This window comes from Muntiacus reevesi, chromosome X, assembly GCF_963930625.1.
Source record: "Muntiacus reevesi chromosome X, mMunRee1.1, whole genome shotgun sequence".
Taxonomy (NCBI): Eukaryota; Metazoa; Chordata; class Mammalia; order Artiodactyla; family Cervidae; genus Muntiacus; species Muntiacus reevesi.
Genome location: NC_089271.1, coordinates 113,756,714 through 113,780,658, shown reverse-complemented (window position 1 = coordinate 113,780,658; position 23,945 = coordinate 113,756,714). Strand labels below are relative to the sequence as shown.

Sequence of the window (23,945 nt, the reverse complement as noted above, 5' to 3'; positions counted from 1 at the left end):
TTAGGAAATGTGTTTTGGGTTTGAAAATTATGCTGATTCACTGGTATTCTGAAGGAATACCTAAGATGAATACAGACACTTTGGTATATTTTTCACTACAATAATTGTAATGACCTCTAGTTCAATAGTACCAATATAATAATTGCAAGCCTCTTTAAAACATAAAATTTGTCTCCTTGAGCTGGCAGATTCATTCATTAACAAATAAAATGTGCTTGTTTTCTTTGCTTTTCTTCCTGTAAAATAATCCCGTTGTTTACATTTCCCATTTTAGTGATACCACTCAGAAATAGGGATGTATGTGTATAATTACCAACCATTAGTCTGAAAGTGTCAATCTAAAATGTTTAATCCCATAGGCCGTGGAAACAAAAAAGTTTTCTAGATGTGAGTGAGTGTGTAAAAGTCGCTCAACTGTGTCCAACTCTTTGCGACCCCATAAACTATACAGTCCATGGAATTCTCTAGGCCAGAGTACTGGAGTGGGTAGCCCTTCCCTTCTCCAGGGGATCTTCCCAACTCAGGGATCGAACCCAGGTCTCCTACATTGCAGGAGGATTCTTTACCAGCTGAGCCACCAGAGAAGCCCTTTCTAGATGTAGGTACCAAAATTTGGAATCTAAGTTTTCAGGGTCATAAACACTAAACATAAACTAATGTTTTAATTAGAGGGTAAAATTTGTGTCTACCTGTTTTGTAGGGAGCGCTATACATGATGGCTACTGGCTATATGCAAAATCCATAATGATCATTTTCTTCTGCATTGGATAGGATAGTGCTCATGTTCATTTGAAATGTATTTTCTTTTATAACTGAGTCAATCCCACTTCCCTAAAGAACAATAATGTTTAAGCCAGTGCCCTTTCATTTAATTCTATTAAATTTCAAAGCCTCTGTAATAATAACCCCAGAAATTAAATTACACAAATTTGCTGATATACAGATTTGACATAACTCAAACATTTTACATGCTACAAATGTTTGCTGGGAGTACATTCATCACTGTGAATTGATCGATGAATTCATCTAAACTTTAACATCCTTTCTGTATTAGAATATGGGCTTGAGCTGTGAAACCATGTCACTGAAAATTAGATCTTAAATTGTCACATACTAAAATCAGAGAAACTAAATAAATCTGTAAAAGAGTAAGTTCTCAGCTGACAGCTGAATGTCCTGAACATCTGAGGCCTCTTAAAATAAACAATCCCCCCACATATAGTATGAAGTCAAAACATGTATCAGAACCCATTTTAATTTACCTGGATAATTTAAATTTCCATTAAATAATGGAATTTAAGCTTAGTGACTAGAATGCTGAACCCAGGAAATCCTTGCTGTTGAATCTCATTTTTTATGACACTTGTTCATTTTGGGGAAAATGTATTACATTTTCTTGACCTCAAATTAGCTTATAGTAAACTTGTATGGTCTATCTAAAAAAAAAAACCACTAACAACAATGGTCATTTCTCAGTTTATTGACTAAGTATCCTATTTTTCTAAAGAGATTTGGGATACCTGAAAATATCATGTTAAAAACTGCATTCTCGAGAGAAGGTATTTACTCAAACTGTCTCCCAATGGATTGTTTGCTAGTTGCCATGAAATAAATTTAAAAAGCAAGAACTATACAGTGGAAAGTCAGTCAACATCTTGAGTGGATCATCAAAATTCACATCTGTGATGGGAGAAGAAATTTGCTAAGTTTAAGCTAGGTAAAAATCATTCGATAGAGAAGGAAAATGTCCCCTTAGTTCAGATTCCAAGTCTGCCTGGGCCCACGGGATCAGTAACACACGCTGCTTCATTCCCATCACATCAAGCTAACACTCAGAGAGACCTGCTTTCTGGCCTTGCATCTAGTTTGCCCAGGACCATAAAACAGCAGTTAAAATCACTCTTAAAAATCCTCTCTAGAAATATATGAATAGAAAAGTTTTGCTTGTCAAAGGATTTCCACTTATCTACACATTTTAGCTACCCTACAGTAACCCAAGCAACACTGTGTGCTCTGGAAGTGGAAAACAAGTGCTGATCAATGGTAAATAATTAGTCAGGGGAAAATGCAGTTACTAAGTTCTGGAACATTTCAAAATCAAAAGATAAGGCTTTGGGCTCGGCTTTGAATCTTGACTATCTTGTTTCTAATATCTGTTATTACTCCTCTATTAAAATAGATACTAGGACATTAATAACACTTTTACATTTAAGACTCGATTTCCTTTAGTTAATGTTTATTTCAAGCAGCTTTGAAATATGCATAACAAATAGCTTTATATGATTAAGTTTTGAAGAACTCTCAAAAGCTTCTGCACAACTCATTATTCTTGGTAAAGAAAAACCAAAGGTATGAACAAAGTTCTCAATACACAATGAGTAATAATTTTCTTACAATTCTAGAAAGACTTAGTTATATCACGGACAAAAGTAAATGCGTTATGAAATAATAGCTAATTATGATTCTCTGTGCCACAGATGGTTTTCTCACTGCCACTTGAGCCTACATCAAGTCTGCCCCCATGGCAACAAGGAAAAAAGGGAGTGGGGAGGGGGGGAAAGGTGCAAAAATCCTGAGATTAATCATGGAAAGCAAATTGCTCTCTGTAGCAATAACAACATAGAGGTATTGTTTCTTTGTTTAATGGCCAAAGGTGGGTAAGAAAGGGCAAAAGTGTAAAACTGAATTTGAAAGAAATCAAGGGATGTAGAAGCAGAAATGCAAAAGAAGATAGGAAACAGAAAAGGAAATAAAATAAGAAAGCTCTTCCAAGGATCAGCATTTTCTCTCATCTCAAGAAACAGTCCTTCAGAAATGTAAAGGCAATTTGTTTGCAAGAAGAGAAAAAAATCAGCTTCAGAAATTTCAGATATGGGACAGAGTGTCTATAAATGCATGGTTTCCGACTTCATTGGGGGTGGGGGTGGTTCTCAGTGCAGCAGTCATTTTTCTTACTTGTCTTATTAGTGGTTTTCAACCCAGGCTACACATTAGAATCAGCTGGGGAGCCTTAGAAACTATTCCTACACAGACTCCACCCTCAGATATTTTGATATTATTGGTTCCCGTCTGGCATACAGAATGGAATTTTCTTAAAGGTCCTCAGGTGATCCTCATAGGTAACTAAGATTGTGAACTATCATCTGACTAGGGGTAAAAAAACATATTTTTTTTATAAAGAACAAGATAATAAATAATTTAGACTTTGTGTGGCAACTATTCAACTCTGCCATTGTATTGTAAAGCTTTTAAATGGGCGTGACTGTGTCTCAGTAAAACTTTATTTACAAAAATAGGTGGTAGGCCTGATTTGGCCTGTGGGCCACAGTTTATCCACCCCTGGTCATTAGACTGTCTCTTTCCTCTCTCTTTTCCTAAAACCACTGTTGCAAACCTTCACCCTATGTCATCCCTATGCCTGACTTTTAGCTGATGACTCTATCTTGCTTCAATCATCCAGCTGGAAATTCTTCAACTTCCTTGTCCATCACCTGCAGATTCAGTGCACCTATGTTCACATCTGTCCTCATCGATTTACTGTAGTAGCAGCACCTCTTCAAGGTGAATCTGATCTTCTCACATATTCAATTCCATCACTCTCTCTCTGATTCCTCTGAGACCCTTACTCCACAAAGGATCCCATCTCCTATGTCTTTACCATCTCCATCTCTACTGGCTCTTGCCCTTCAGCTAACAAATATATCTAAGAATCTGAGGCAAAGAACCCTCAAAGCCTTCTTCAGTTCTGTGTACTCCTCTAAATACTCACCCATGTCTCCCCTTCCCTTAGATTTTCTACAACTACTGCCTGTCCCCTGTCTCTTCCCATTCACTCTTCAAGTCACTGCAGTCTAGCTTCTGTCTCTACTACTCCACTCAAGGTGCTCTTATCAAGAATGCTCAAGACCTTCATATGGTAAATTTCTAGTTCTTGTTTTACTTGTTTTCTTTGAAGCATCTGACATTGTTGACTCTTCCGAAAACCCTCCCCCCACTTGGTTTTTACAATGCTATGACATCTGTCACAATTTGTTCTTCTGTTGCAGGGCTTCTATGCTATTATTGCCTAATATTATTTGACAAACTCTTTTTTGCTCCTCATGCTATGTATTCCTCAGCTATTCTCATGGCAACAGCCACCACCTACATGTGATAACTCTCACATTTTATCCCTAGCTCACACCTCTTTCTTAAGCTCTAGGGTCATATTTTCAAATACCTATGTCAACCTGTACTTGCATATCTTTTTTTTTCCTACTATTGTTTTTCCTTTATTCTCCACCTTGGTTAATAGCTCACCATCAACTCAACTGTCAAAGGTAAAATCCTCACTCTCCTTCAGGGCCCCTAATAATACTGTGCACATTTTAAACAACGTCTACCCAAAGATACTTCACTTCTATCTGCGCAGTGGATGGCAACTATATACGTTCAACCATACATGGTGCTCCTGTTTTCCCTCCAAATCCAAACAGCCACCAAATCCTCATGATTCTACCTCGAAATACCTCCCGAATCCATCTCCTTTTAGCCCCTGCCACTGCAAATGTTTTAAGGCAGACTTTACTCAGCCCTCACAAAGATAATTTTCGATAACTTCCTGATAGATTTTTTTCCTTGCCATAGCAGTAGCCTCTGTTTCCTGTTTCTCTTTTTGCTTCCTCCTCAGGTCACTGTCCAATTCTATTTTCTCTTTGGTAACAAAACTGCTTACCGTATTTCAGGAGTAGAAGTACCATGGTTTTATGTAAGGAAATAGTGATCCTTTCTCTTTGGTTACCCATTCTTCTTGATGAAATAAGATATGTCATTTAGCTTTTTGGTCTTGTGTTGCTAAAATCACTAAGACAGGCAATATCCTGAGAGAGTCGGAGTGCTACATTTTAAATAAGATGATAATAAATGAATCACCCACTAAGGATGGTGATCAATGTGGTGATGGGACTCCAAGTCACAATCAGTAAGAGGTAATGCAAAGAATCAGAAAATTTTTCCTGGAGAAGATTCCAATTCTTTCCCGGAGCAGATGAATTTGGATATCTTTTTTCTCTGAACTCCAGGATTATCAATCAGACATCTCTCCTCCTTAACCAAGACATAGCTTCTTTTCTTTCATAGGAAATATTTAAGATTTCTTTTCCTTAATGGGATATGTATACAAAGAGACCCACATTTGCTATAGATTGACCTGCCTACCAAAGAAAGGAAGCCCATCCATCTACAATGTTGAGTCTCCTGGAAGGCCTGCCTTAGGAATGAGCTTACATTGACATTTACCATTTGCTAGAATAATGGTCAACTTGAATGGTAGGGTATGAGTTTTGACATCAATTCCCTCCATGTAATACTCTTGCCCTAATTTTCTTAAGTGGGAGCATGTGTCATACTAACTAACTTATATGACATTTTCTCATTGTAACTTAAATATTATCTCCAAACTGTTTAAAAACATTTACTATTGCCAGATTAAAATTCAAAAAAAAAAAAAAACCAATCCTCTCATCAGGGCACCTCAATGGTGACCACAACTCAGGGAAATTCTGGATGCGTTTCCAGTAATGACTTCCTGCGTCATAGCTATTTACCTTCTCAAAAGTATGCCCCACATATTCCATTTAGTTTCCATGCCTGCACAGTAGTTGCAGAAAGCAATCATTTCTTTAAGAAAAACCTACCTTTGCATCTGGTCCTGGTGAGGTAGTCTGTTGATCTAAATGAGGTTAATTAAAATCCTTCACTGTTAAATTACCTTACCTCAATGCACAAATCTGAAAGACAAATCCCTTTTCCTATTGTTTCTAATAACGTGCGTGTATGTGAGTGTTAGTCACTCAGTCATGTCTGACTCTTTGCTACTCCATTGACTGTAGCCCACCAAGCTCCTCTGTCCACGTAATTCTCCAGGCAAGAATATTGGAGTGGGTTGCCATTCCCTTCTGCAGGGGATCTTCCCGACCCAGGGATAGAACCCGGGCCTTTTGTACTGCAGGCAGATTCTTTACCATCTGTGCCGCCAGGGAAGCCCTACTTAGCCATGTATTTAATAAACTGAAAGATCTCATGTAGTTTGAGATACATTCAAATCTTGCATTTGTAAAAAGGATAAAACCCCTGCATTTATTTAACAATAAGATAGTAGAAATGGCCTGATGGGAATGCTGATAGGGACTGGGATTTGAAGATTATGCTGCTAATCTTTCATTGTGAAATCTGAAATGTTCTACCCCAGTTTACCAAATGAATGAGCCCTTCGGTTCCACTCTTCTCCCTCCCCTCTTTCTCATCCTAGTTACTGAAAAACAGAGTTATGATATGCTTTCACCATTTCTAAGAATCTTTCTACATACCTGGCTTTGAAATAAATTTAAGGAACAGGCCAGAGCAAGAGTGTTTAAAGGTAACCACCTTTACACTTTGAGGAATAGATATCTTTAGTCATGGTAATAGACTGCTTCAAGGCTATCTAGAACAAAGTCTGACAAGCAATTTTCTCCATTTTTAACATCTTATCCTTTTCTTAGACTATATGAAATTCAAAACAAAGATTAAAAAATATCCATATATTAAGTGGTTTCCTGTAATCTGTAACTAGATCTACTGCTAAAAGTAAAATGCTAACCCTGGCACTGTACCATTTCTGCCTATATTTAAATATAAAATTTTAAAAAGCTTAATGTGGCCCCAGGTTCCTAGCTAAACTGTTGTCTACATTGTGTATAAATTTCTTGAGAAAAGTTTCACTTTTCACTTCATTCATCACAAACTTCTAAGAAAAAGCCAAGTTGGAATTTGTATGTAAGAAGAGTGTACTTGATGGAAAAACAGTACTTAGAGATAGCAAATATGACCTAATTGAACTGAAAAGTAAGAAAGAAACACTTCTAAAACTGTTCTTTGTGTCCTAGAGTTGATTTGAGGAAGTGGTCTCATTAATTTCCTTAGGAGTAAACATGGATAGATATATGTTGAACTGAGTTGTAGAAATGGCTTTGCTTCTCACGGTTGCAAAGCAAGTCAGCAAGACAGACATTTGGGTTGAAAATAACAACCCAAATGCCAATGTATGCAAAAATGTTTAGTGAGTCTTTGAATTTTACACCAAAAATGCTAGCTTCAAATGATTAATTAGCAATATATATACTTTCATTGGAAATTAATTTGTCTTTTTGAATATTTCCATTCAGAACACTCCTCCTTGAATCACACAAATCTGCAGTGATAACACATGTGCATCAATTTCCCTTCATATCAGATGAAAACTAGAATAATCAAAACACAAGCACAGTGAAAGGCTTACCGAGGTGTACAGGTATCCCTCACTGTTCATTGCCAAATACAGCTTGGTTTGAACTCCTTGAATAGCCACCACTCGAAGACCCACAGGGATGAGGTTAAACAGAGCTGCAACCAAAAAGAATGTGAAAACAAGGTTACAATATCGAATTCCATAGCTTTTCAATGTTTCCAGCAGGGCTATCTGGTCTTCCAAAAGTAAAGTCTGCTTGGTAAGAATATTCATATATGTATATATGGATAGATAGATAAAGATGATAAAGTCTCTTCCGCCTTTCAGTAAGTACCCTCAATTCATGGTTGTAGTCACATAATGGGGATGTAATTTTCAAACACCCTGGAGAAAATGGAAAGGAATTCCATGGTTTGTAGTGTTGGAGGTGGGGAATCTTGATGCTTCTGAAGCGATCCAGTTCCAGGAATTAGTCTACATATTAAATAACTTTATCTTCAACAAACCAAGGTTTTAAACTGCTCTCTTAGACAACTGCTGAGATTCACAGACACAGATATGATCTACCAGTTGGGGAGAGATTCCTAGAATCTTAGAAAAGACACTAGTCCAACTCCTTCACCTAAATTATCTGTATTATTTCTGACACAACAAGTAAAAAAAAGAAATCCAGGACTTGAAGAAAAAAAAGTCATTTTGGAATCTTATGTTCCCAGAGTAGTATTTCTTAAAGAACATTTTTCTAAGATGGGGTTCAGAGGGGTCTTAGCTTTTAGTCTCCGGGAGCAAAGGTTATAGGAATAAAAACAACAAACTTGAGAATTTTATTTAATTTTTTTCCCTAAATAGTTGTAAGCGGGCAGCTGGCTGGTGCCAAAGAGGACTTCATTTCTCCGTTTGAAGGTCTGATTGCGTGAAACTTACATCCCGGCTGTCCTCACAATCACACACCACTCACTGGAGAAAAGCAGTGGGTGCCTTCCCCCTGCCAGCTGTCTACTCCCTCCTACACCAGGAATAAAAATAAAACAGTACATTTTTAAAACATAGTGCTTGCCACACACATCTTTTGAAAATAGCCTGTGCACCTTTCTCTCAAGACTCCTAGACCAATGTTGACGATTTTTGCTTTGGTGTGTAAGTTTATGGAGGATGATAAATCGGTCTGCTATCATTTCTGTGAGCAAGAACGGAGTCACCCCGTGGGCAAGAATATTTTTTCTCAGCTCTCTTATCTTGATGTATATAGATTCTACTGCAGTAGGTGGAGTTATAGAGATGAGAAATATTAATGAAGAACTCAGTATTCCTTGGTGAGCCTACAACGTACCTTCCCCTTAAAACCAGGGTGTTACCACAGAAGAGCTAGGACAGATTGTATGGTGCAAAATGCAAGTGTTCCTACCACATGCTGCTGATGGCACTTCATTCAATATTCATCATATTAAAAGCTGTGCCCTTCTGTTATGTGAGGTGAGGGAAAGGAATTGCACAGATTGGAAGCCAGGATCTCATGCTATATTTGACCATGCAGTGCCCAGGAGTGAAGTCTGATCTTGTTCAGCATGTCATGTATATGTTCCAGCTCTTTCTGTGGTGGCACCTTGCTCACGGCAGGTGCTCAACCTACATTTGTGGACTGCTAGCAATCTGTATGGTGAAATCATGATAATATTATATTTTTGAAATGTAATAGATCACAGTCCCATTACATAACAGCTCAGAGTTTTAAAATTCTGATATCTAAGAAATCAAATGAAATCAAACAAAGACCTCTTTATGGGTTTGGCTTAAAAGGCATAGCACTAGACAACTAGAACACCAGCGTAGGCTGGAGTCCTAGTTTAATCAAACTAATAGATGATGATATATGACAGGTAATAAAGGATGTTTAGAATTGTTTCTAGAACTCCATTTTTTACAGTATTCTGAACCTTCTTAGTTCCCTGAATGCAGGTGGTAACAAGCTAAAAAAAGAGAAAGAAAAAAAGAAAGATTTGATTTTCACCACATGGCCTAACTACTCTGACGTGTGTTTTAATGGGCAATAAAATGTTTAATTCTCAAACATCAGATAGCAGTAGAAGGAAGAGAAGCAAAGAATATGAGTAACCCATGCCCAGGATTATCTATCCCTGAATAATGGTATGAACTATACAGTGGCACATGGATTTTTCACTATGTACCATAGATATATGTGATGCCTGATTCAGAAATAAAAAATACCATGCTAAAATAAAAAATTGAAGAAAACAGCAAAAGTGGAGAGTGACTGCTGATACCAGTCCAATTGTTTTTCTGTAGACAGTTAATATCATAAACATTTAAGATCATTAAGATGAATTTATGATCAATTAAGATCATAAACAGGTTTGTTTCAAGTCTGTCTAAAGGAACAATCTTTCCAGATAAAAATGCAAAGAAATTATTACATCAAGGGTGAGCTTGCGCAGATTAAGTATTCTCCAATATGCCTCTGTTTCTCTAAATCTGGAGTACTTCTTCATGGACTTAGGATATTATTTTGATTAGGATGAAAATATGCTAAGCATGAGAAGAAAACAATGGATTTTGTGTGTATCTAAAACACATTCACTAAACATCTGATATTTCTTCTTCCGTTTCTGTCAAAATTTTGAGGAAGAAATAAAAGGGCCCCATTTCTTGTTTCCTGTTGTATCTACATGAAAACAATTAAACTCCTTGTACATTGAAAGACCCGTTTTTCTTAGAGATGTGCACAGAGTTGGCACTCAGTGTTTGCTTAATACAAAAAGGAGGACATCTTTCTTTTAATCAGTTGGGTTAAGATCAACTTCTCAAAGGGAGCAATTTAAAAAGTATATCTTAATGTTGATCAGAAAGACTTTAACCATTAAATTGGTAACACTACTGGAGGTTTGAAAGGAAAGTTGCCTATTCTAACATCACCCTCACTGAATCCAAGGCAGATATAATAAAACTGCTCTCATGAAATGTCTATCATCTTTTCCTTTTCAGGGGGCAATACATAATTTACAATGGCTGATTTGCTCATGGTGAGATTTTACTGGACTGATATTTACAATTGTAATAAAGCTACTTAAGGTCAGCTTAAATGCATAATACCAAATATATGCTTTTAGAAATAGATGTATCTTGGTAAATGCGAATTGATTTGTTTTATCATGATCTGGCTTATCATGTCAGAATTAAAATATCATAAAATCAACCAAGGTGAACCAAGTGAGAAAAAAATATGATGAAAAACCCTAAAAATTAAGAAAAATATAAACATAAATAACAAGAATGCATATTAAGGAAATAGTATATAAACAAAATAAATAATGAATGCCAAGAAAATTGCTTGGCTTTAGGGGGAAAAAAAGAATACATCTTCATAGTTAAGACTTCCATTTTAATGATGATCATTTTAATTATCACTTTAACCATTAAATATTCTTGTTTCATGATGACTTACACCCTACAATATACTCAAGTGGGAAGAAAAGCTAGCCCGCTGGCCTCTGATTACACTTGGCAGCTGGGGCAGAGTCAAGCCCCACAGACTTGCTATTTCTTCTGAGACACTTCATTTGTGTGCTTCATCTTATGGTAATACTCACCGTTGGCTGACTCACCTCTCATTATTTCATTCTGCCTAAACACAGACTCTGGCTCTTTTAAGGCCCAACAATATCATTAGTACGCAGAAATGTCATGCATATCAGTCAGTTATAAGACAACCAAAGGCAGGAGCTATGCATATGCACGAACTGAAAAGTAAAACTGACTACCTGAGTCCACAGTTAAGGAAATGGAGCCTTATTTACGTACACAGGTGTGTGTGTATACACATGTGTCTATGTGTAGATATATGTGTGTGTGTATAGTACTCTACAATGACTACATACAGTGTGATCTTGAGGTGTGTGCCGTATCACTGCTTATACAACAAATGAATCGTCCGGGTTTTTTTCCTTTTCAGGAGAGGTATGTGAACATTGGACCCAAAATAAACTTTTTCACTGATTTCTGCACTAATCTGCAGAAAATGCTAAAAGTAGGTGAGGGAAAACCTGACTGCATGGGGGCCATTAGCAGCTGATCATGAACTTCCTTTTAGTAGTGCCCAACGAATCTGTTTTGCTGAGGCACTTTGGAAAGACGAGCAGCTTTGCTGTTGTTCAGTCGAGAAGTCGGGTCCAACTCTTTGCGACCCCATGGACTGCAGCAATTCATGGGAACATTTTATATGATGGACTCACGTCTGTTATAGGGGAACAGTAAAACCCTCTAATTAGCCTTGACTCATTTTTTCAAAGAGAATAGTATACCTGAAAGAACATCTAGCATACTCATTGTAGAACTGCAACAGTAACAGCATTTTGCAAAACAGTGAAGAACTATGAAAACTATGGAGAACTATGAAATGTATGGAACTTTTTCATCCTGGGTACCCACAGAGCTTTCTTTAAGGGTAATTAAAGGTGACTTCCTCTTGAGGTCTTGCCTTGGCCATCAATTAGCCCAGGAAGCTGTCTTAAAACATGTGAAACTCTTTTAACACTCAACATTGGAACCCTTGTCTATGGTTTTGTTCTCTCTAGCCCCGTACCTCTGGAAATGTTGCAGAGGACTTGTTAGCTTTCAGATGGGCTTTTCTTGGCAATGGCACAGTTTCTGGGAGATTAATGAAGTCTGAGGGAAATGCAATATAAATTATGAAAAACTGGGAAGGAATTGTGAGAATTAGGTGATTTAGTCTCATGAAACATTGAATATGTCTACAGCAATCTTCTAATTGCAAAAAAAACCCCACCAATTATTCATTGAAGAGGGTGTCACTATTAAGGAGTTCATGCATTTATGACTTCAAATAAATAAAGCCAATCACAAAAGGTTATATAACATCTTGGAATCACTATCCTTCAGTAATTGGAAATAAAACTTTCTTTTTGATGTGTTTCTCTTTTAGGTTCATCATGATGGTCTCCAATTCGGTCTTGACTTAAATCATGATTAAAAATAAAGTGCTCAAAGAAATCTCTTTATCCACCTGTGGAAGTATCTCAATGTTAAAATCCCAATTAGTCTGAGAATTATCAGTGTGTGTAGGGCAGGGGGAACAGAAGTGAAAGCTTGTAATGATGAGTTCTCCTGACATGAAACCACTCTTCTCTCTTGGGATGAGACCGATGCTTAAGAGTAGAGATAACTGTGCTATTTCAGGATCAGTGTGGGGGTGAGTAAATTTTCTGTGGGAAAAAAGTAATAAAATCCAAAGGACAGCCATAAATCTATCCAGATTACCATGGAGATGACATTTGGACTGTTCTTCAGATGGTGTCAACATTATTTGCTAAAGTTCACTATTTTAGATATTTTTATGTTCCCCTTCCTTTAGGCTAATCTGCTGAAACAGGATGATATAGTGCTGACTCTATTTTGGATTCACTTCGGGATTAAGCAGGGTTGTTTACTTTAAAAAAAAAGAAAGAAAGAAAGTGTCAACAATATGCTGGGATATACTATTATTTATTTTGCAGTCACTTACTGTAAGTGCTGTCCTCATCTTTGGTGCCATCAATAGTTCCATCTGCCTGCAGCTGCAAGTGGTAACCTTGTCGACTGTATAGCTTGGTAACTATACCCTTAAGCTGAGGCTCTGCAAAGAGAAAGATGGTTGGGATCAATTGATAAGTTGTGCACATATGGTTGAAAAGACTTAGAATTCTAATTCCAGTTATACATTTTAGTGGAAAAGGTCAAATGACACTTTTTATAAAGAGTCCTCTGAAAGAAGGAAAACAAGTAAACAAACTGCAAGTTTCAGAACCAACCTCCAGACTGATGAAACATGTGACTGCCACCTGGTAACATCGGTAAAGCCCTAAAGCTACTGACCGCAGAGACAGTTTCTGATGGCGTGTCCTTTGGCTTACAGAGTGGCACTTCATCTCATTGAGCATTCAAAATGGCTTGGCAAGGGGCATATTCTGCCTTTTAACAACGTGCCACTTCTCATGCGGAAGGAAAAGGAGAAACACTAAGATGAGATTTAGAGTGGTTTTCCAAGCAGGGACCAAAAACATACCAGCAAAAGTTTCCCTCAGAATCACCACAGTTGGAATAAAGCATCCCCTCCATTCTAAAAAGGTTAAAACTGCATAAACAATCTGGAACCCCATCAAAGGATTTCTATTTAGAAAACTGAGCCATCATACAAAAAAAGAGGGGGGGAGGGAGAATAAAGCAAACATACTAATTATCCTTAGGGGAAAATGCGTGCAAAGAGCAGGGGTTTTGTTGGTGGGGAGGCAAGAAAATTAGTTCATACTTATTTTCAAATTTAGTATCAGATGTTCTCAAGATAATTTTCAATTATGAATCACCATAGATTAATGAAGCACCTCATTTATCAATAACAGCGGTGCTATCCAAAATTTGCTTTTATTGAATACAGACACCTGCACTGAAATAATATTTATGTCATTATTCAGACCACATAAACATGCTTTGCCACCGCTTAAACCTGTTTCAAAGCAAGTCTAATTTACAGCTAATTCCTTAAAAACTTCGAGCAAGCAGAAAATGCATGTTTGCATGTTCATTCCAGGATGTGTAAAACACACAAATAGCGAAATAATAGACTGATACGTCAGAAATTCTGTAATATGTATCTAGTACAAGTAAGACAATTGAGTAAAGGATCCATTTGGTTAAGAGGAGCCAAAGAAACTGCTTCTTCGCCTGAAGGTCTACCTTGACGCAACCCGACACCTCGAGCTGTGTGAATTTCCCCTGGCGCCGGAACACCGCGCTGCTCTTCTCACTGATTTGGTTCAAAAGGACCCACGATCTGGTTCAATTCTCTCTTCAATCCTGCATTTTAGGAGCAAGTAACCAACCAATTTGACTAATCGAACCAGATCACTAAGCTCTCGGCCACAGGTTCTAGGAATCCACCCCCTCCTCTCCAGCAAATATTTCAAAGCTACACCACAAGTCTGTCCCGGTAAGCTTAAAAGTGACCAAAGAAACAGAATGCCTAGACAGCGGAAACCCAGGGTCCTTGAGGAAGGGTCAGCGCTGCGGGGATGAAGGCAAGGGAGGGATTCCCTGGGTTCTCCCTCGGGGGAGGGGTGGGCAGGGGTCTGCCCGGCTCCGCGCCTGCAAAACACGCCATCCACACGGCTGCCCAGAGCACACGGCTGCCCCGAGCTTGCACACATGTGGTCTGTCTGAAGCTGATGGCGCGCCCGCTGGGCAGGGTATGCCCCCCAGCTCTGCGCCTGTCCCACGGCAGTTGCAATGCAGCAAGCCTGTTACTGTTACGAAGGAGGCGAGAGAGCGATCGCTTCCCACGCACGCACACCGGCTGGGTGGCCACATCCGCACTAGATGGGCCACCGACAAACTCACCTCCGCTTCCATCCACGCCCCCCAGCCCCCTCCATACTCGTAAAGTACGAAGAGAGAGAGAGAAAAAAAAAGCCAGCCAAGAGCCCCTTCCAACCTGGTCTCCTTCTGCGCCTCTTCTTGGAGCCGAAGAGTTTGACCCGGGAAAAGACGTTTAACTTGTTTTTGTCGCAGCTGGTCTTGCCTTTGCTGGGGCTGCTGACACATTTGCAGGCGTTTGATTTCTCGCGCTCGCGGGCTTGTCGCTTCTGCCGGATGAGCGAGCTGGCGATAGCCGCCGCCATGGCCACGACGCCCACCACCACCACTTCTTTCGCGGCCCCTCTCCGGGTTCGCCTCCTCCTCCCGCGCCTCCGCCGCTTGCCCGGTCGGTCTCGCGCCTCCGCCGCCTTCGTCTCCGGAGCCGGCGCTTGCCCGGGCTTCTCGGCGCTCGGGCTTCAGCCGAGGAGGGGGCTCAGCATCCCGGCCGAGCTCCTCCGGCGGTGGTCCGGCTCCCGCGCGGGCGGCCGGCTTGCCTGGGTCCGAGCCGACGCCACAAGCCCCGGGCCGGGCTCGCGGGCGAGACTGGCTGGCAGGCGGTGGCGGCAGAGAGGCGCGAGTGCGTGCGCTCGGCCCCTGCGCCCGGAGGACACTGCGAGTCCAAGTGGCTCGGGTCGGAGTTTGGCGGCACCCCCCGCCCGGTGCCGCGCGGAGGGGGCCGGAGGAGGGAGGCGGGCGGAGGGAGGGAGCGCGGGCGGGAGAGCGAGGCCGGGAGCGCGGGCGGCTGCAGGGAGGGGGGGATGGAGGGACCGTGCGGGGTGGGGATGGGGGGGCGCGCCCTCGCCCTGGCCCCTCCGAGCCTCCCACTAGTCCTTGCAACTTCTTGGCCCGCCGATCGGGAAAAGTTGGCCCGTGCCAGCTTTCCGACGCGGCTCAAACAGGTAATGGCCTCGCATCTTTGCTGCCGCCGCTGCCGCCGCTGCTGCTCTGGGCGCGGCACCGACTCAGTATAGGAATTCCGTCGCTGCAGGCACCCTCCGGAAGAGCGCGACGGCCTCCCGCGGCCCCCTCCCCCGGTGGCCCCTCCCTCCCGGAGCCCAGCCCGCTGGCGCCCCGCCGCCGGCCGCCCCCACCCGCCGCATCCCCCCCAAGTCCCCGGCGGGCCGCTCGGGCTAACACCTGTCGGGGCTCCGGCACTGCCCCATCGCCCAAACCCTCCTCCCCTCCTCTTCCCCAGAAGAGCCTCGGGCGGAAACAGTGATGGAGGAGACACCGGGATGAGGCAGTTGGGTTGGAGGCGCGGGGAGGCGGGTGGGGGTTGCTTGGAGATGGGGGATGGCGGGGTGGGATGTTCTGTTCCTGGGTGATTCGGAGTTGGCCCCAGGACGCCCGGGCTGGAGCCCAACCGAAGTTCGCCAGCCCCCTGCCCCAGGCTAGGACTCGCCACACGAACTCCCCTCCTAACACACACTCGCTGAGGTTTTTCGCATGGCGACACTTGTAGCCTTTCAGGAGCGAGGCCGGGGCTCGCAGACGGGTTCGGCCTCCCCCCGCGGCAGCAGCAGTAGCAGCAGGCACTGCAGAACTGCGCCCGCACACCACGCTGCCACCCAGTGGTTTTTGCTGACTTTTCATTTCAGGCCAGTTTGTGCCTTCCGAACCCCGTTTTCCCTCTGCGCCCCCTCACCGTTCACCTCGGCTTTGGGATCCACGCAAAGAAGTCGTGTACAGAAGCAGTATCTGGGAAATGCAGAGCTGAGCCTTTCTTTAAGCTCTGGCGCGTCTCCAATATTTTAACTTCTTTTTTTTTCTTTTATTTCCCCTGCTCCTCAAATTCAGGCAGCCTGCCTCCCTCCAATTCAGGAATCAACTGTGGCTTTTTGCCCGCCTCCCTCAATTCACAGGTTCTGTCCCATCTATGCCAGAAAGGAAGCCCCTCAACAGTAGGTCGGCTCTGACATGGAGCTATCACTACTGCTCTGTCGACTAGACCTCCGGCTCTTTTCAGAACTGCTGCAGATGCAAAACCAAATGCCCAGGCTCTGGTCCTTTCCTGACCTTTTGGGCCTGAGCCTCAACTAAGAAACTGAAATCTTTCAGGCTTCTTACTTTTAGCCTGTCAGAGTTAAAGCTCTTGAACCTTCTGTAAATTTCACTGCTCCACCGGGTAAGCTGTTGCCATCTCCCTTCCACCTTTCCCCAATCTTGAAGTGTCTCTTGCCCTATCGGAAGCACAACTGTGTCTGCTGAGGTGCACTGGCCTGAAGGTTGCAGTGACTGAAATGAGTAGACACGGGACAATGATGCCGAACAGTCTGAAATTTCCTGCAGGTTGGTCTACCACTCTTTCCTGCTTTGCGTTTTCCCAAGAGAAAAGGGAGGACAAGGTAGAAAAGCTTTAGCATCTCAAGTCCACTGAAGTATCTTTAGACTTTAATTCATGGAGGAAAAACCCTGGGCTGCTCCCTCGGGACTCTGAATGCCTTAAAAATTGGGACTGGGTCTTGGTCACCACTATATTCCCACCCCCTGGCACGTTTTCTGTCCACATAGTTTAAGCTCAAGAAAAGTTTATTAAAAATAATTGACAAGTGACTGATTGATACTGATTCTGAAGGGTACAAAGATGTTTCCTGGCTCAGAAGGTATTTGATTTAAATTCCAACTACAATGAAGGGAAATAATCTCCCCAAGAGAGGGGTTGAAAGCAGCTCTGACCAGGACCAAATATTTGGGGTGTGGGATGGACAGTTAAGAGATTCCTACTCATTATGCATGCTTTTACCTTCTGCTGTGTACTATCTTCAAGACTCCTCCCCCACCACCACCACAAACCCACCTTTTTTTCCTCTTGTTTCTCTCTTGGGACCTTGCACCAAAGCAGGCATGACAAAGCTAAAGAAAAACACAGTCCTGATTCAGACAAGGGACAGAACTTGGGAAGAATAAGGGAATGGTACTGAGAAAATAAAGAGGGCTTTCCCAGGCTCTTCCCACTGCTTCTCCACCAGGTCAGCACTCACTGTTTGCTTGTCTGAACATCACTCACAAGGTATTTGCAGATGGGATTTGAGGTAAACAGATGCAGAGAAGACTTCGGGGATATATAATGAAGAGAAGCGGCACACCATTACAGAGACTCAAACACAAACATGTAAATACATCAACTCTTTTTCTGACTCCTACCCACCACCCCAGGCTTTTTTTTACACATATAAATTAGAGAATTAAACTCTATGCTATGAACACATGAAACCACTGGATCAAAGCTGACAACCGGATGATTCTTTGGGTATTTATATATATCTTTCTTGCTCTAACCTCTCTTGAGAAATGAGAGGTATCAGGGGAACCAGAGTCTCTCCCTGTCCCATGTCCCTGTCAGCCCATAAAATGTACTTCTGCTGATTTTTATCCTGCCTTTATCCTTTCAACTCCATGGACAGGAGAACAAATGACATGTGATGGGTAAGACCAGACATAGGGGTCTCTAACTCTTTGTGATCTGTCTACAGACCACATGCGTGCTGTCTCTTGCAGTAAGAGAATCTGAGGGCTGTCACTGGAGAGGGATCATGGCAAGGGAGGAGGGTGTTGGGGGAAGAGGGGTGGGGAAGGGACTGAAGGAAACCCATTTTCACTTTGGGTCCAAATTGTGTTGTACAATCACTTTAAACATTAATGGAGCAGAGCTTTTCATCCTTTCCTAACTCGCCTGTGTCTTTCTCGGGTGCTCTCAGAGAAGCGTGTTAATACAACAGTGAAACCCTCAGAGGAGACCTGTGCTAAAAACTCATTCATCTTGAGAAGGCAATAATGAAAGAAAGACTTGCAGGTCACCCTAGAGAAGCATATTTTGCCTTTCCTTTCTGTCTCACTGCCACCCCAGACCAGCAGTGTGGCATTTCAGTGGAAGGATGAATTAAGAACTTTCCTTTGATGTACATGCATGCTCAGTTGCTCAGTCGTGTCTGACTCTCTGTGACCCTATGGATTGTAGCCCGCTAGGCTCCTCTGTCTGTGGGGTTCTCCAGGCAAGAATACTGGAGTGGGTTGCTATTTCCTCTTTCAGGGGATCTTCCTGACCCAGGGATCAAACCCACATCTCTTAAATCTCCTGCATTAGTAGGTGGATTCTTTACCACCAAGCCACCTGGGAAGCCCTTTCCTTTGACACTCACTTCCAATGTGCCCTTTTCTCCTGTCTTGCTCTGTTCCTACCAGTTCACCCTGCACCCTTGTAGGGGAACTTCCCAGATCTCCTACAGATCTAGAGTTTCAATTCTTCCTGCTTAACTCCAAGGCTCACAACTCCTCTATGCTAGGTGGCCCTACTCACTGCAACTCTTCCCAGACCTTTGATACTCACTGCACTTTCCACCAGGCTCTCTCCTTCATCTGATTCAGGAAGAAAGCATTCTTGGCTCCTTTTGCCAAGTCAGCTCACTAGCCTGAGTGACAGGAGGCACAGGTCTGAATCTTTACCACTATGTGACCTTTATCATGTCATTTCCCCTGTTGGGGCTTCAGTTTTCCCATCTTTAAAGTCATCCTTGAAACATGATAAATGGCTTTCCAGTTGTATCCTGCAGAACCCAAAGAGTAGAAGGATGTAAGTTCCCTCACCTGTGTTTCAATCATAGCACTTCTCTTTTCCTCACTTTTATATACTGAGACTTGTTCGTATGATTTCTTACAAAAAAATAAAAATAAAAAAGATGATACTGCTGAAAACAAAACATTTGAAAACCTTGGGATGAGATGTTCTAGAAAGTCTTCTTGACTCTGGGAGCCTATGATTTTTGTGCCTGTGCCCCTATTCCTCCTCATACTTGCCCTCTGCCCTTTCTCTTCCCATCCCATTAGAATATAAACTCTACATGGGAATCCCAAAGAAAAATCTGAAAGTCTCTTTGGCTCCATTCCTCCTGGGTTCACTTGAAAAGCAGGCTTTGGTATTCTTTTCAGGGAGGGGTATGTGAGCTACTGGAGCAGAGATGGCTGATCGTGGTCTGCCAGTCTCTTTTGGCAGGACTCAGGGGAGCTGGAAAGAAGCTGAGGGGACCTGCTCTCAAGAGGCATCTCCAGAAGAGAGACAGAAACCCAAACAGATGTGACTGTGATGAGTGAAAACGAGAGAATTGAGACAGCCTAATCAGGAGCAGCCTCAGTACTTTCTGAGCAGGAAGGAATTGGCTGTCTTTCTGAAACTCAGAAAAGATTTCAAACACCCTTCCTCCGTGAAGATAAACATAATCAGAGCCTCTTGCTGGCTGGCTCTGCACCTTTGCTAACAATCCATCAAAACATCTGAGTGACAAGTTACTAGGTCAAGGACTGATGATGAACTCAAAGAGAGGGCGCTGGGAGTGGGAGGTGGATTCAAGTGTACCGGGGCCAAGCAACACTGGGATCCTGCCAGTAACTGGTTAGGGCAGCAGAGGGGATATTGAAGAGACTGGGTAGCAAGCACCACCTTTTGTGGTCTATTTAATTATACCCAAAAGCCCAGAGAAACGACTGGATAGAAATACAAATGAGGAGATTAGAGAAAAGTCATTAGCAAAAGCTCTTGCCACCTAACTCCAAGCATAAAGAAAAATATGATTTAAGGAAATCTTGTCAATGTCACACTGGAATTCTAGAGACAGAAAGAGTGACTACTGTATTCTGTAACATAACCTGACACATTTAAGAGCTGGCTTAGAGTCTCTCCTACTCAGATCATTTGGGGGAATTCTGTTTTGGAAATAAAAGGTCTACAGAATCAATATTTTGGCAACTGATTGGCTCTCCTGACCCCCATTCAGAATGAAAAGCCAGGGAGCCCTATGCTTGCACTGCTCTAGACTAATAGGGTTGGTCTTCATTGTGTCCTATTTCTGAGATTATTCTCTAAATACTTAAGCTGTAGAACGTACTGAACCTATCTCTGGTTTATATTTAAATCAAAGAAATAGATAAATAAAATCAGTGGGGAACACACTAACTGATTCTGATCCTTATGAAGAAAAATCCTATAACCCATATAAAAATTTCATTGTTTCATAATTTATGAACTTTAAAACCATAAAGTATCCTGATGGAATTAATCATACCTATGAATTCCACTCTTTACCATTTAATTAGCCATAGCAGCAGCAACATCAAGGGTTCAAGGCCTCTGAATATCTGCTTAGTCATTTTAATTAAGAAAACCTGGAGAAAAATACCAGATGACTGAGATGGACCTTTCTCCCTTGAGGATTAGGAGAGAGGAAGGATCACAAGAAAACGAGCTTAAGCTTCAATATGTGGGGACTGAAGTTCTGTACAAGGAAAACACTATTTTCAGCAAGGGTGTCCAATACCATAGTTGAAAATCGGCAGATTTTTTGATAGAAGATTTTGTGACTCCAATAGAAACCTTTTCTACCTTAGTGAATATGCGGGCTCAAGGCTCTCATTCTGTGATTTAAAACTACACTCTATTCACATGGTCTTCCCAGTTGGCAGAGTGGTAAAGAGTACACCTGCCAAGCAGTAGATGAGGTTCCTTCTCCTAGTCAGGAAGATCCCCCTGGAGAAGGAAATGGCAACTCACTCCAGTATTCCTGCCTGGGAAATCCCATGGACGGAGAAGCCTGGTGGGCTACAGTCAATGAGATCACAAGGAGTCAGACATGACTTAGCGACGGAGCATGAATGCACACACTATTCACATGCTCATGACCTGCAACCAAGGAGTCATGAGGAAAAGGGTAGCAACACCATTACTGAGAAAGTGTATGGAGACTCCTAGTCTCCTAGTAGCTTTGCCTTTGGAAGACCATATTGAGTGAACTTGGAGCACTCGGGTCAAGGCAGTCACATCCATTTTCTAAAGTTTCTCTCATGCAACGTGTGGTTAATACTTTGCAGATACAACACATCTATTCTCAACCAAATGGTTTGTCCCAGTGGTGACACAGTGTCCCAAGCTAGCAACGACACCAGCTTCTCTGAAATCAATTTAGTTTTGTTCAATCATATTTGAAGATCTTGAAGGAACAGTTGCTATTTTATGAACTGACTGGTGACTAACAAATATAAATGAGATGTTTCTATGATGAAACACTTAGGGCAGACAAGAAATGTGCAAAATTCAGAGGCAAAATATCTGTAGCACGGGGTTCATTTCTTGCCTGGTGAACTAAGTAATCTAAATGAAAAGCTAGGGGAAAAAATAATGGGAGGATTTGAGCCAGAAGCCGACCATCAGTCATTTTTCCAGATCTAAGTTGTTTCAGGAAATAGGATTTCTGGAGCTAAGTGAGCTAAACTCCAGATGTGAGGAAGGGAATACAGTGTTTGCAAATGATCTAACCTTCCCTGTTACCTAGCCTGGGGCGGGAGTGGGGTGGGAGGGTGGGGCAGGATTCACAACCAACATAAGAAACTCTAGTCTAGTTAAAGCTGTGGTTTTGTCTAATCTAGTCAAAGCTATGGTTTTTCCAGTAGTCATGTATGGATGTGAGAGTTGGACTATAAAGAAAGCTGAGTGCCAAAGAATTGATGCTTTTGAACTGTGTTGTTGGAGAAGACTCTTGAGAGTCCTTTGGACTGCAGGGAGATCAAACCAGTCCATCCTAAAGGAAATCAGTCTTGAATATTCATTGGGAGGACAGATGCTGAAGCTGAAGCTCCAATACTTTGGCCACCTGATGCAAGGAACTGACTCATTGGAAAAACCCCTGATGCTGGGAAAGATTGAAGGCGGGAGGAGAAGGGGGTGACAGAGGATGAGATGTTTGGATGGCATCACTGACTCAGTGGACATGAGTTTGAGTAAGCTCTGGGAATTGGTGATGGACAGGGAAGCCTGGTGTGCTGCAGTCCATGGAGTCACAAAGAGTCAGACATGACTGAGGGACTGAACTGAACTGATAAGGAACTCTGGATGGATTTCCTATTTGCTAATGATATTGTTTCCATCAACTTCCTATCAAGAGTTGCCATCTTTTACAGGAGCAGAGAGGTAATGAGAAACTACTTCAGTGCTCTCTCAGGATTAAGTCTTAACACATCTCTTTACAGACAGCAGCCAGAACATGGGCAGGAGAACCGACTGAATTTGGGGGAGATGGTATCCATCAGATTCTAAGAAGGGGACAAAAGCCAGGTCAATGATCCACCTGAGAACGATTCAGATGCCTCAGAGGATTTTTAAACCCTCCACACTGCTTTAGTTGTTATTCATTCATTTTTTGGTTTTGGGTTGTTTTTTCCCCCCTAAATTGGGGTTTCAAATGGTGATAACAATAAATACTGTTGTTATAATTGGATAAACAACTTGTTAAGTGGATGACAGATGGGTAAAAAGTGGAAACAGTGTCAGATTTCATTTTCTTGGGCTCCAAAATCACTGCAGATGGTGACCGCAGCCACAAAATTAAAAGACACTTGCCCCTTGGAAGAAAAGCTATGGCAGTGTATTAAAAAACAGAGACATCACTTTGCTTACAAAGGTCCATATAGTCAAAGCTATGGTTTCTCCAGTAGTCATGTATGGATGTGAGAGTTGGACCAGAAAGAAGACTGAGCACAGAATTGATGCTTTCTTTCAAATTGTGGTGCTGGAGAAGACTCTTGAGAGTCCCTTGGACAACAAGGAAATGAAACCAGTCAATCCTAAAGGAAATCAACCTTGAATTAGAAGGGCTGATGCTGAAGCTCCAAAACTGTGGCCACCTGATGCGAAGAGCTAACTCACTGGAAAAGACCCTGATGCCGGGACAGATTGAAGGCAAGAGGAGAAGGGCACGACAGAGGATGAGATGGTTGGATGGCATCACTGACTCAATGGACATGAGATTGAGCAAACTCAGGGAGATAGTGCAGGACAGGGAAGCCTGGCATGCTGCAGTTTACGTGGTCTCAGAGAGTCAAACACGACTGAGCAACTGAACAACAACAAGTGATGTGACATCAGTATTTTTCTTAATCCCTATAAGAACTTATAAAGTGTTATCATTACTGCCACTTACAGATGAGAAAGGGAAGTCTAGTGAGACTTGCATCTATGGTTTTCTGGCCTGTACATAGGTGGCAGAGCTCATAGTTAAACTAAGGATTCTCAGACAATACAATGTTATGTTTACAAGGCCAGACCTTTTCTTCTTGGCATTGGGATTGAAATTTGGGTTGCTGAACAGTGGTACTTGATATGACTATCTTTTGGCTTGGGTAGCAGGGAAAAGATGAAATATGGCATGATTTTCAACTCACGTTTTTTTTTTTTTCCTTTCTTAAACAAAAGTGAATTATGAAAAAAACAAGAATAGATATGACCTATGCATAA

General features: G+C 42.0%; 1 protein-coding gene across 2 annotated transcripts in view; it reads right to left on the bottom strand.

Annotated features, from left to right (window-relative positions):
- Nucleotides 1–23,945, bottom strand: part of FGF13 (fibroblast growth factor 13) — a 536,870-nt gene that overhangs the window by 52,883 nt on the left and 460,042 nt on the right. The window contains exons 1-3 of one of the 2 annotated variants that reach the window (XM_065916385.1): nucleotides 14,745–15,066; nucleotides 12,783–12,893; nucleotides 7,298–7,401 (exon numbers count right to left, since the gene is read on the bottom strand). In XM_065916385.1, the coding sequence (XP_065772457.1) occupies nucleotides 7,298–7,401; nucleotides 12,783–12,893; nucleotides 14,745–14,931 (402 nt within the window). In that variant the 5' untranslated portion in view covers nucleotides 14,932–15,066. Of the gene's footprint in view, nucleotides 1–7,297; nucleotides 7,402–12,782; nucleotides 12,894–14,744; nucleotides 15,067–23,945 lie in introns of those variants that run through there. The other variant, XM_065916384.1, reaches the window with a different exon arrangement.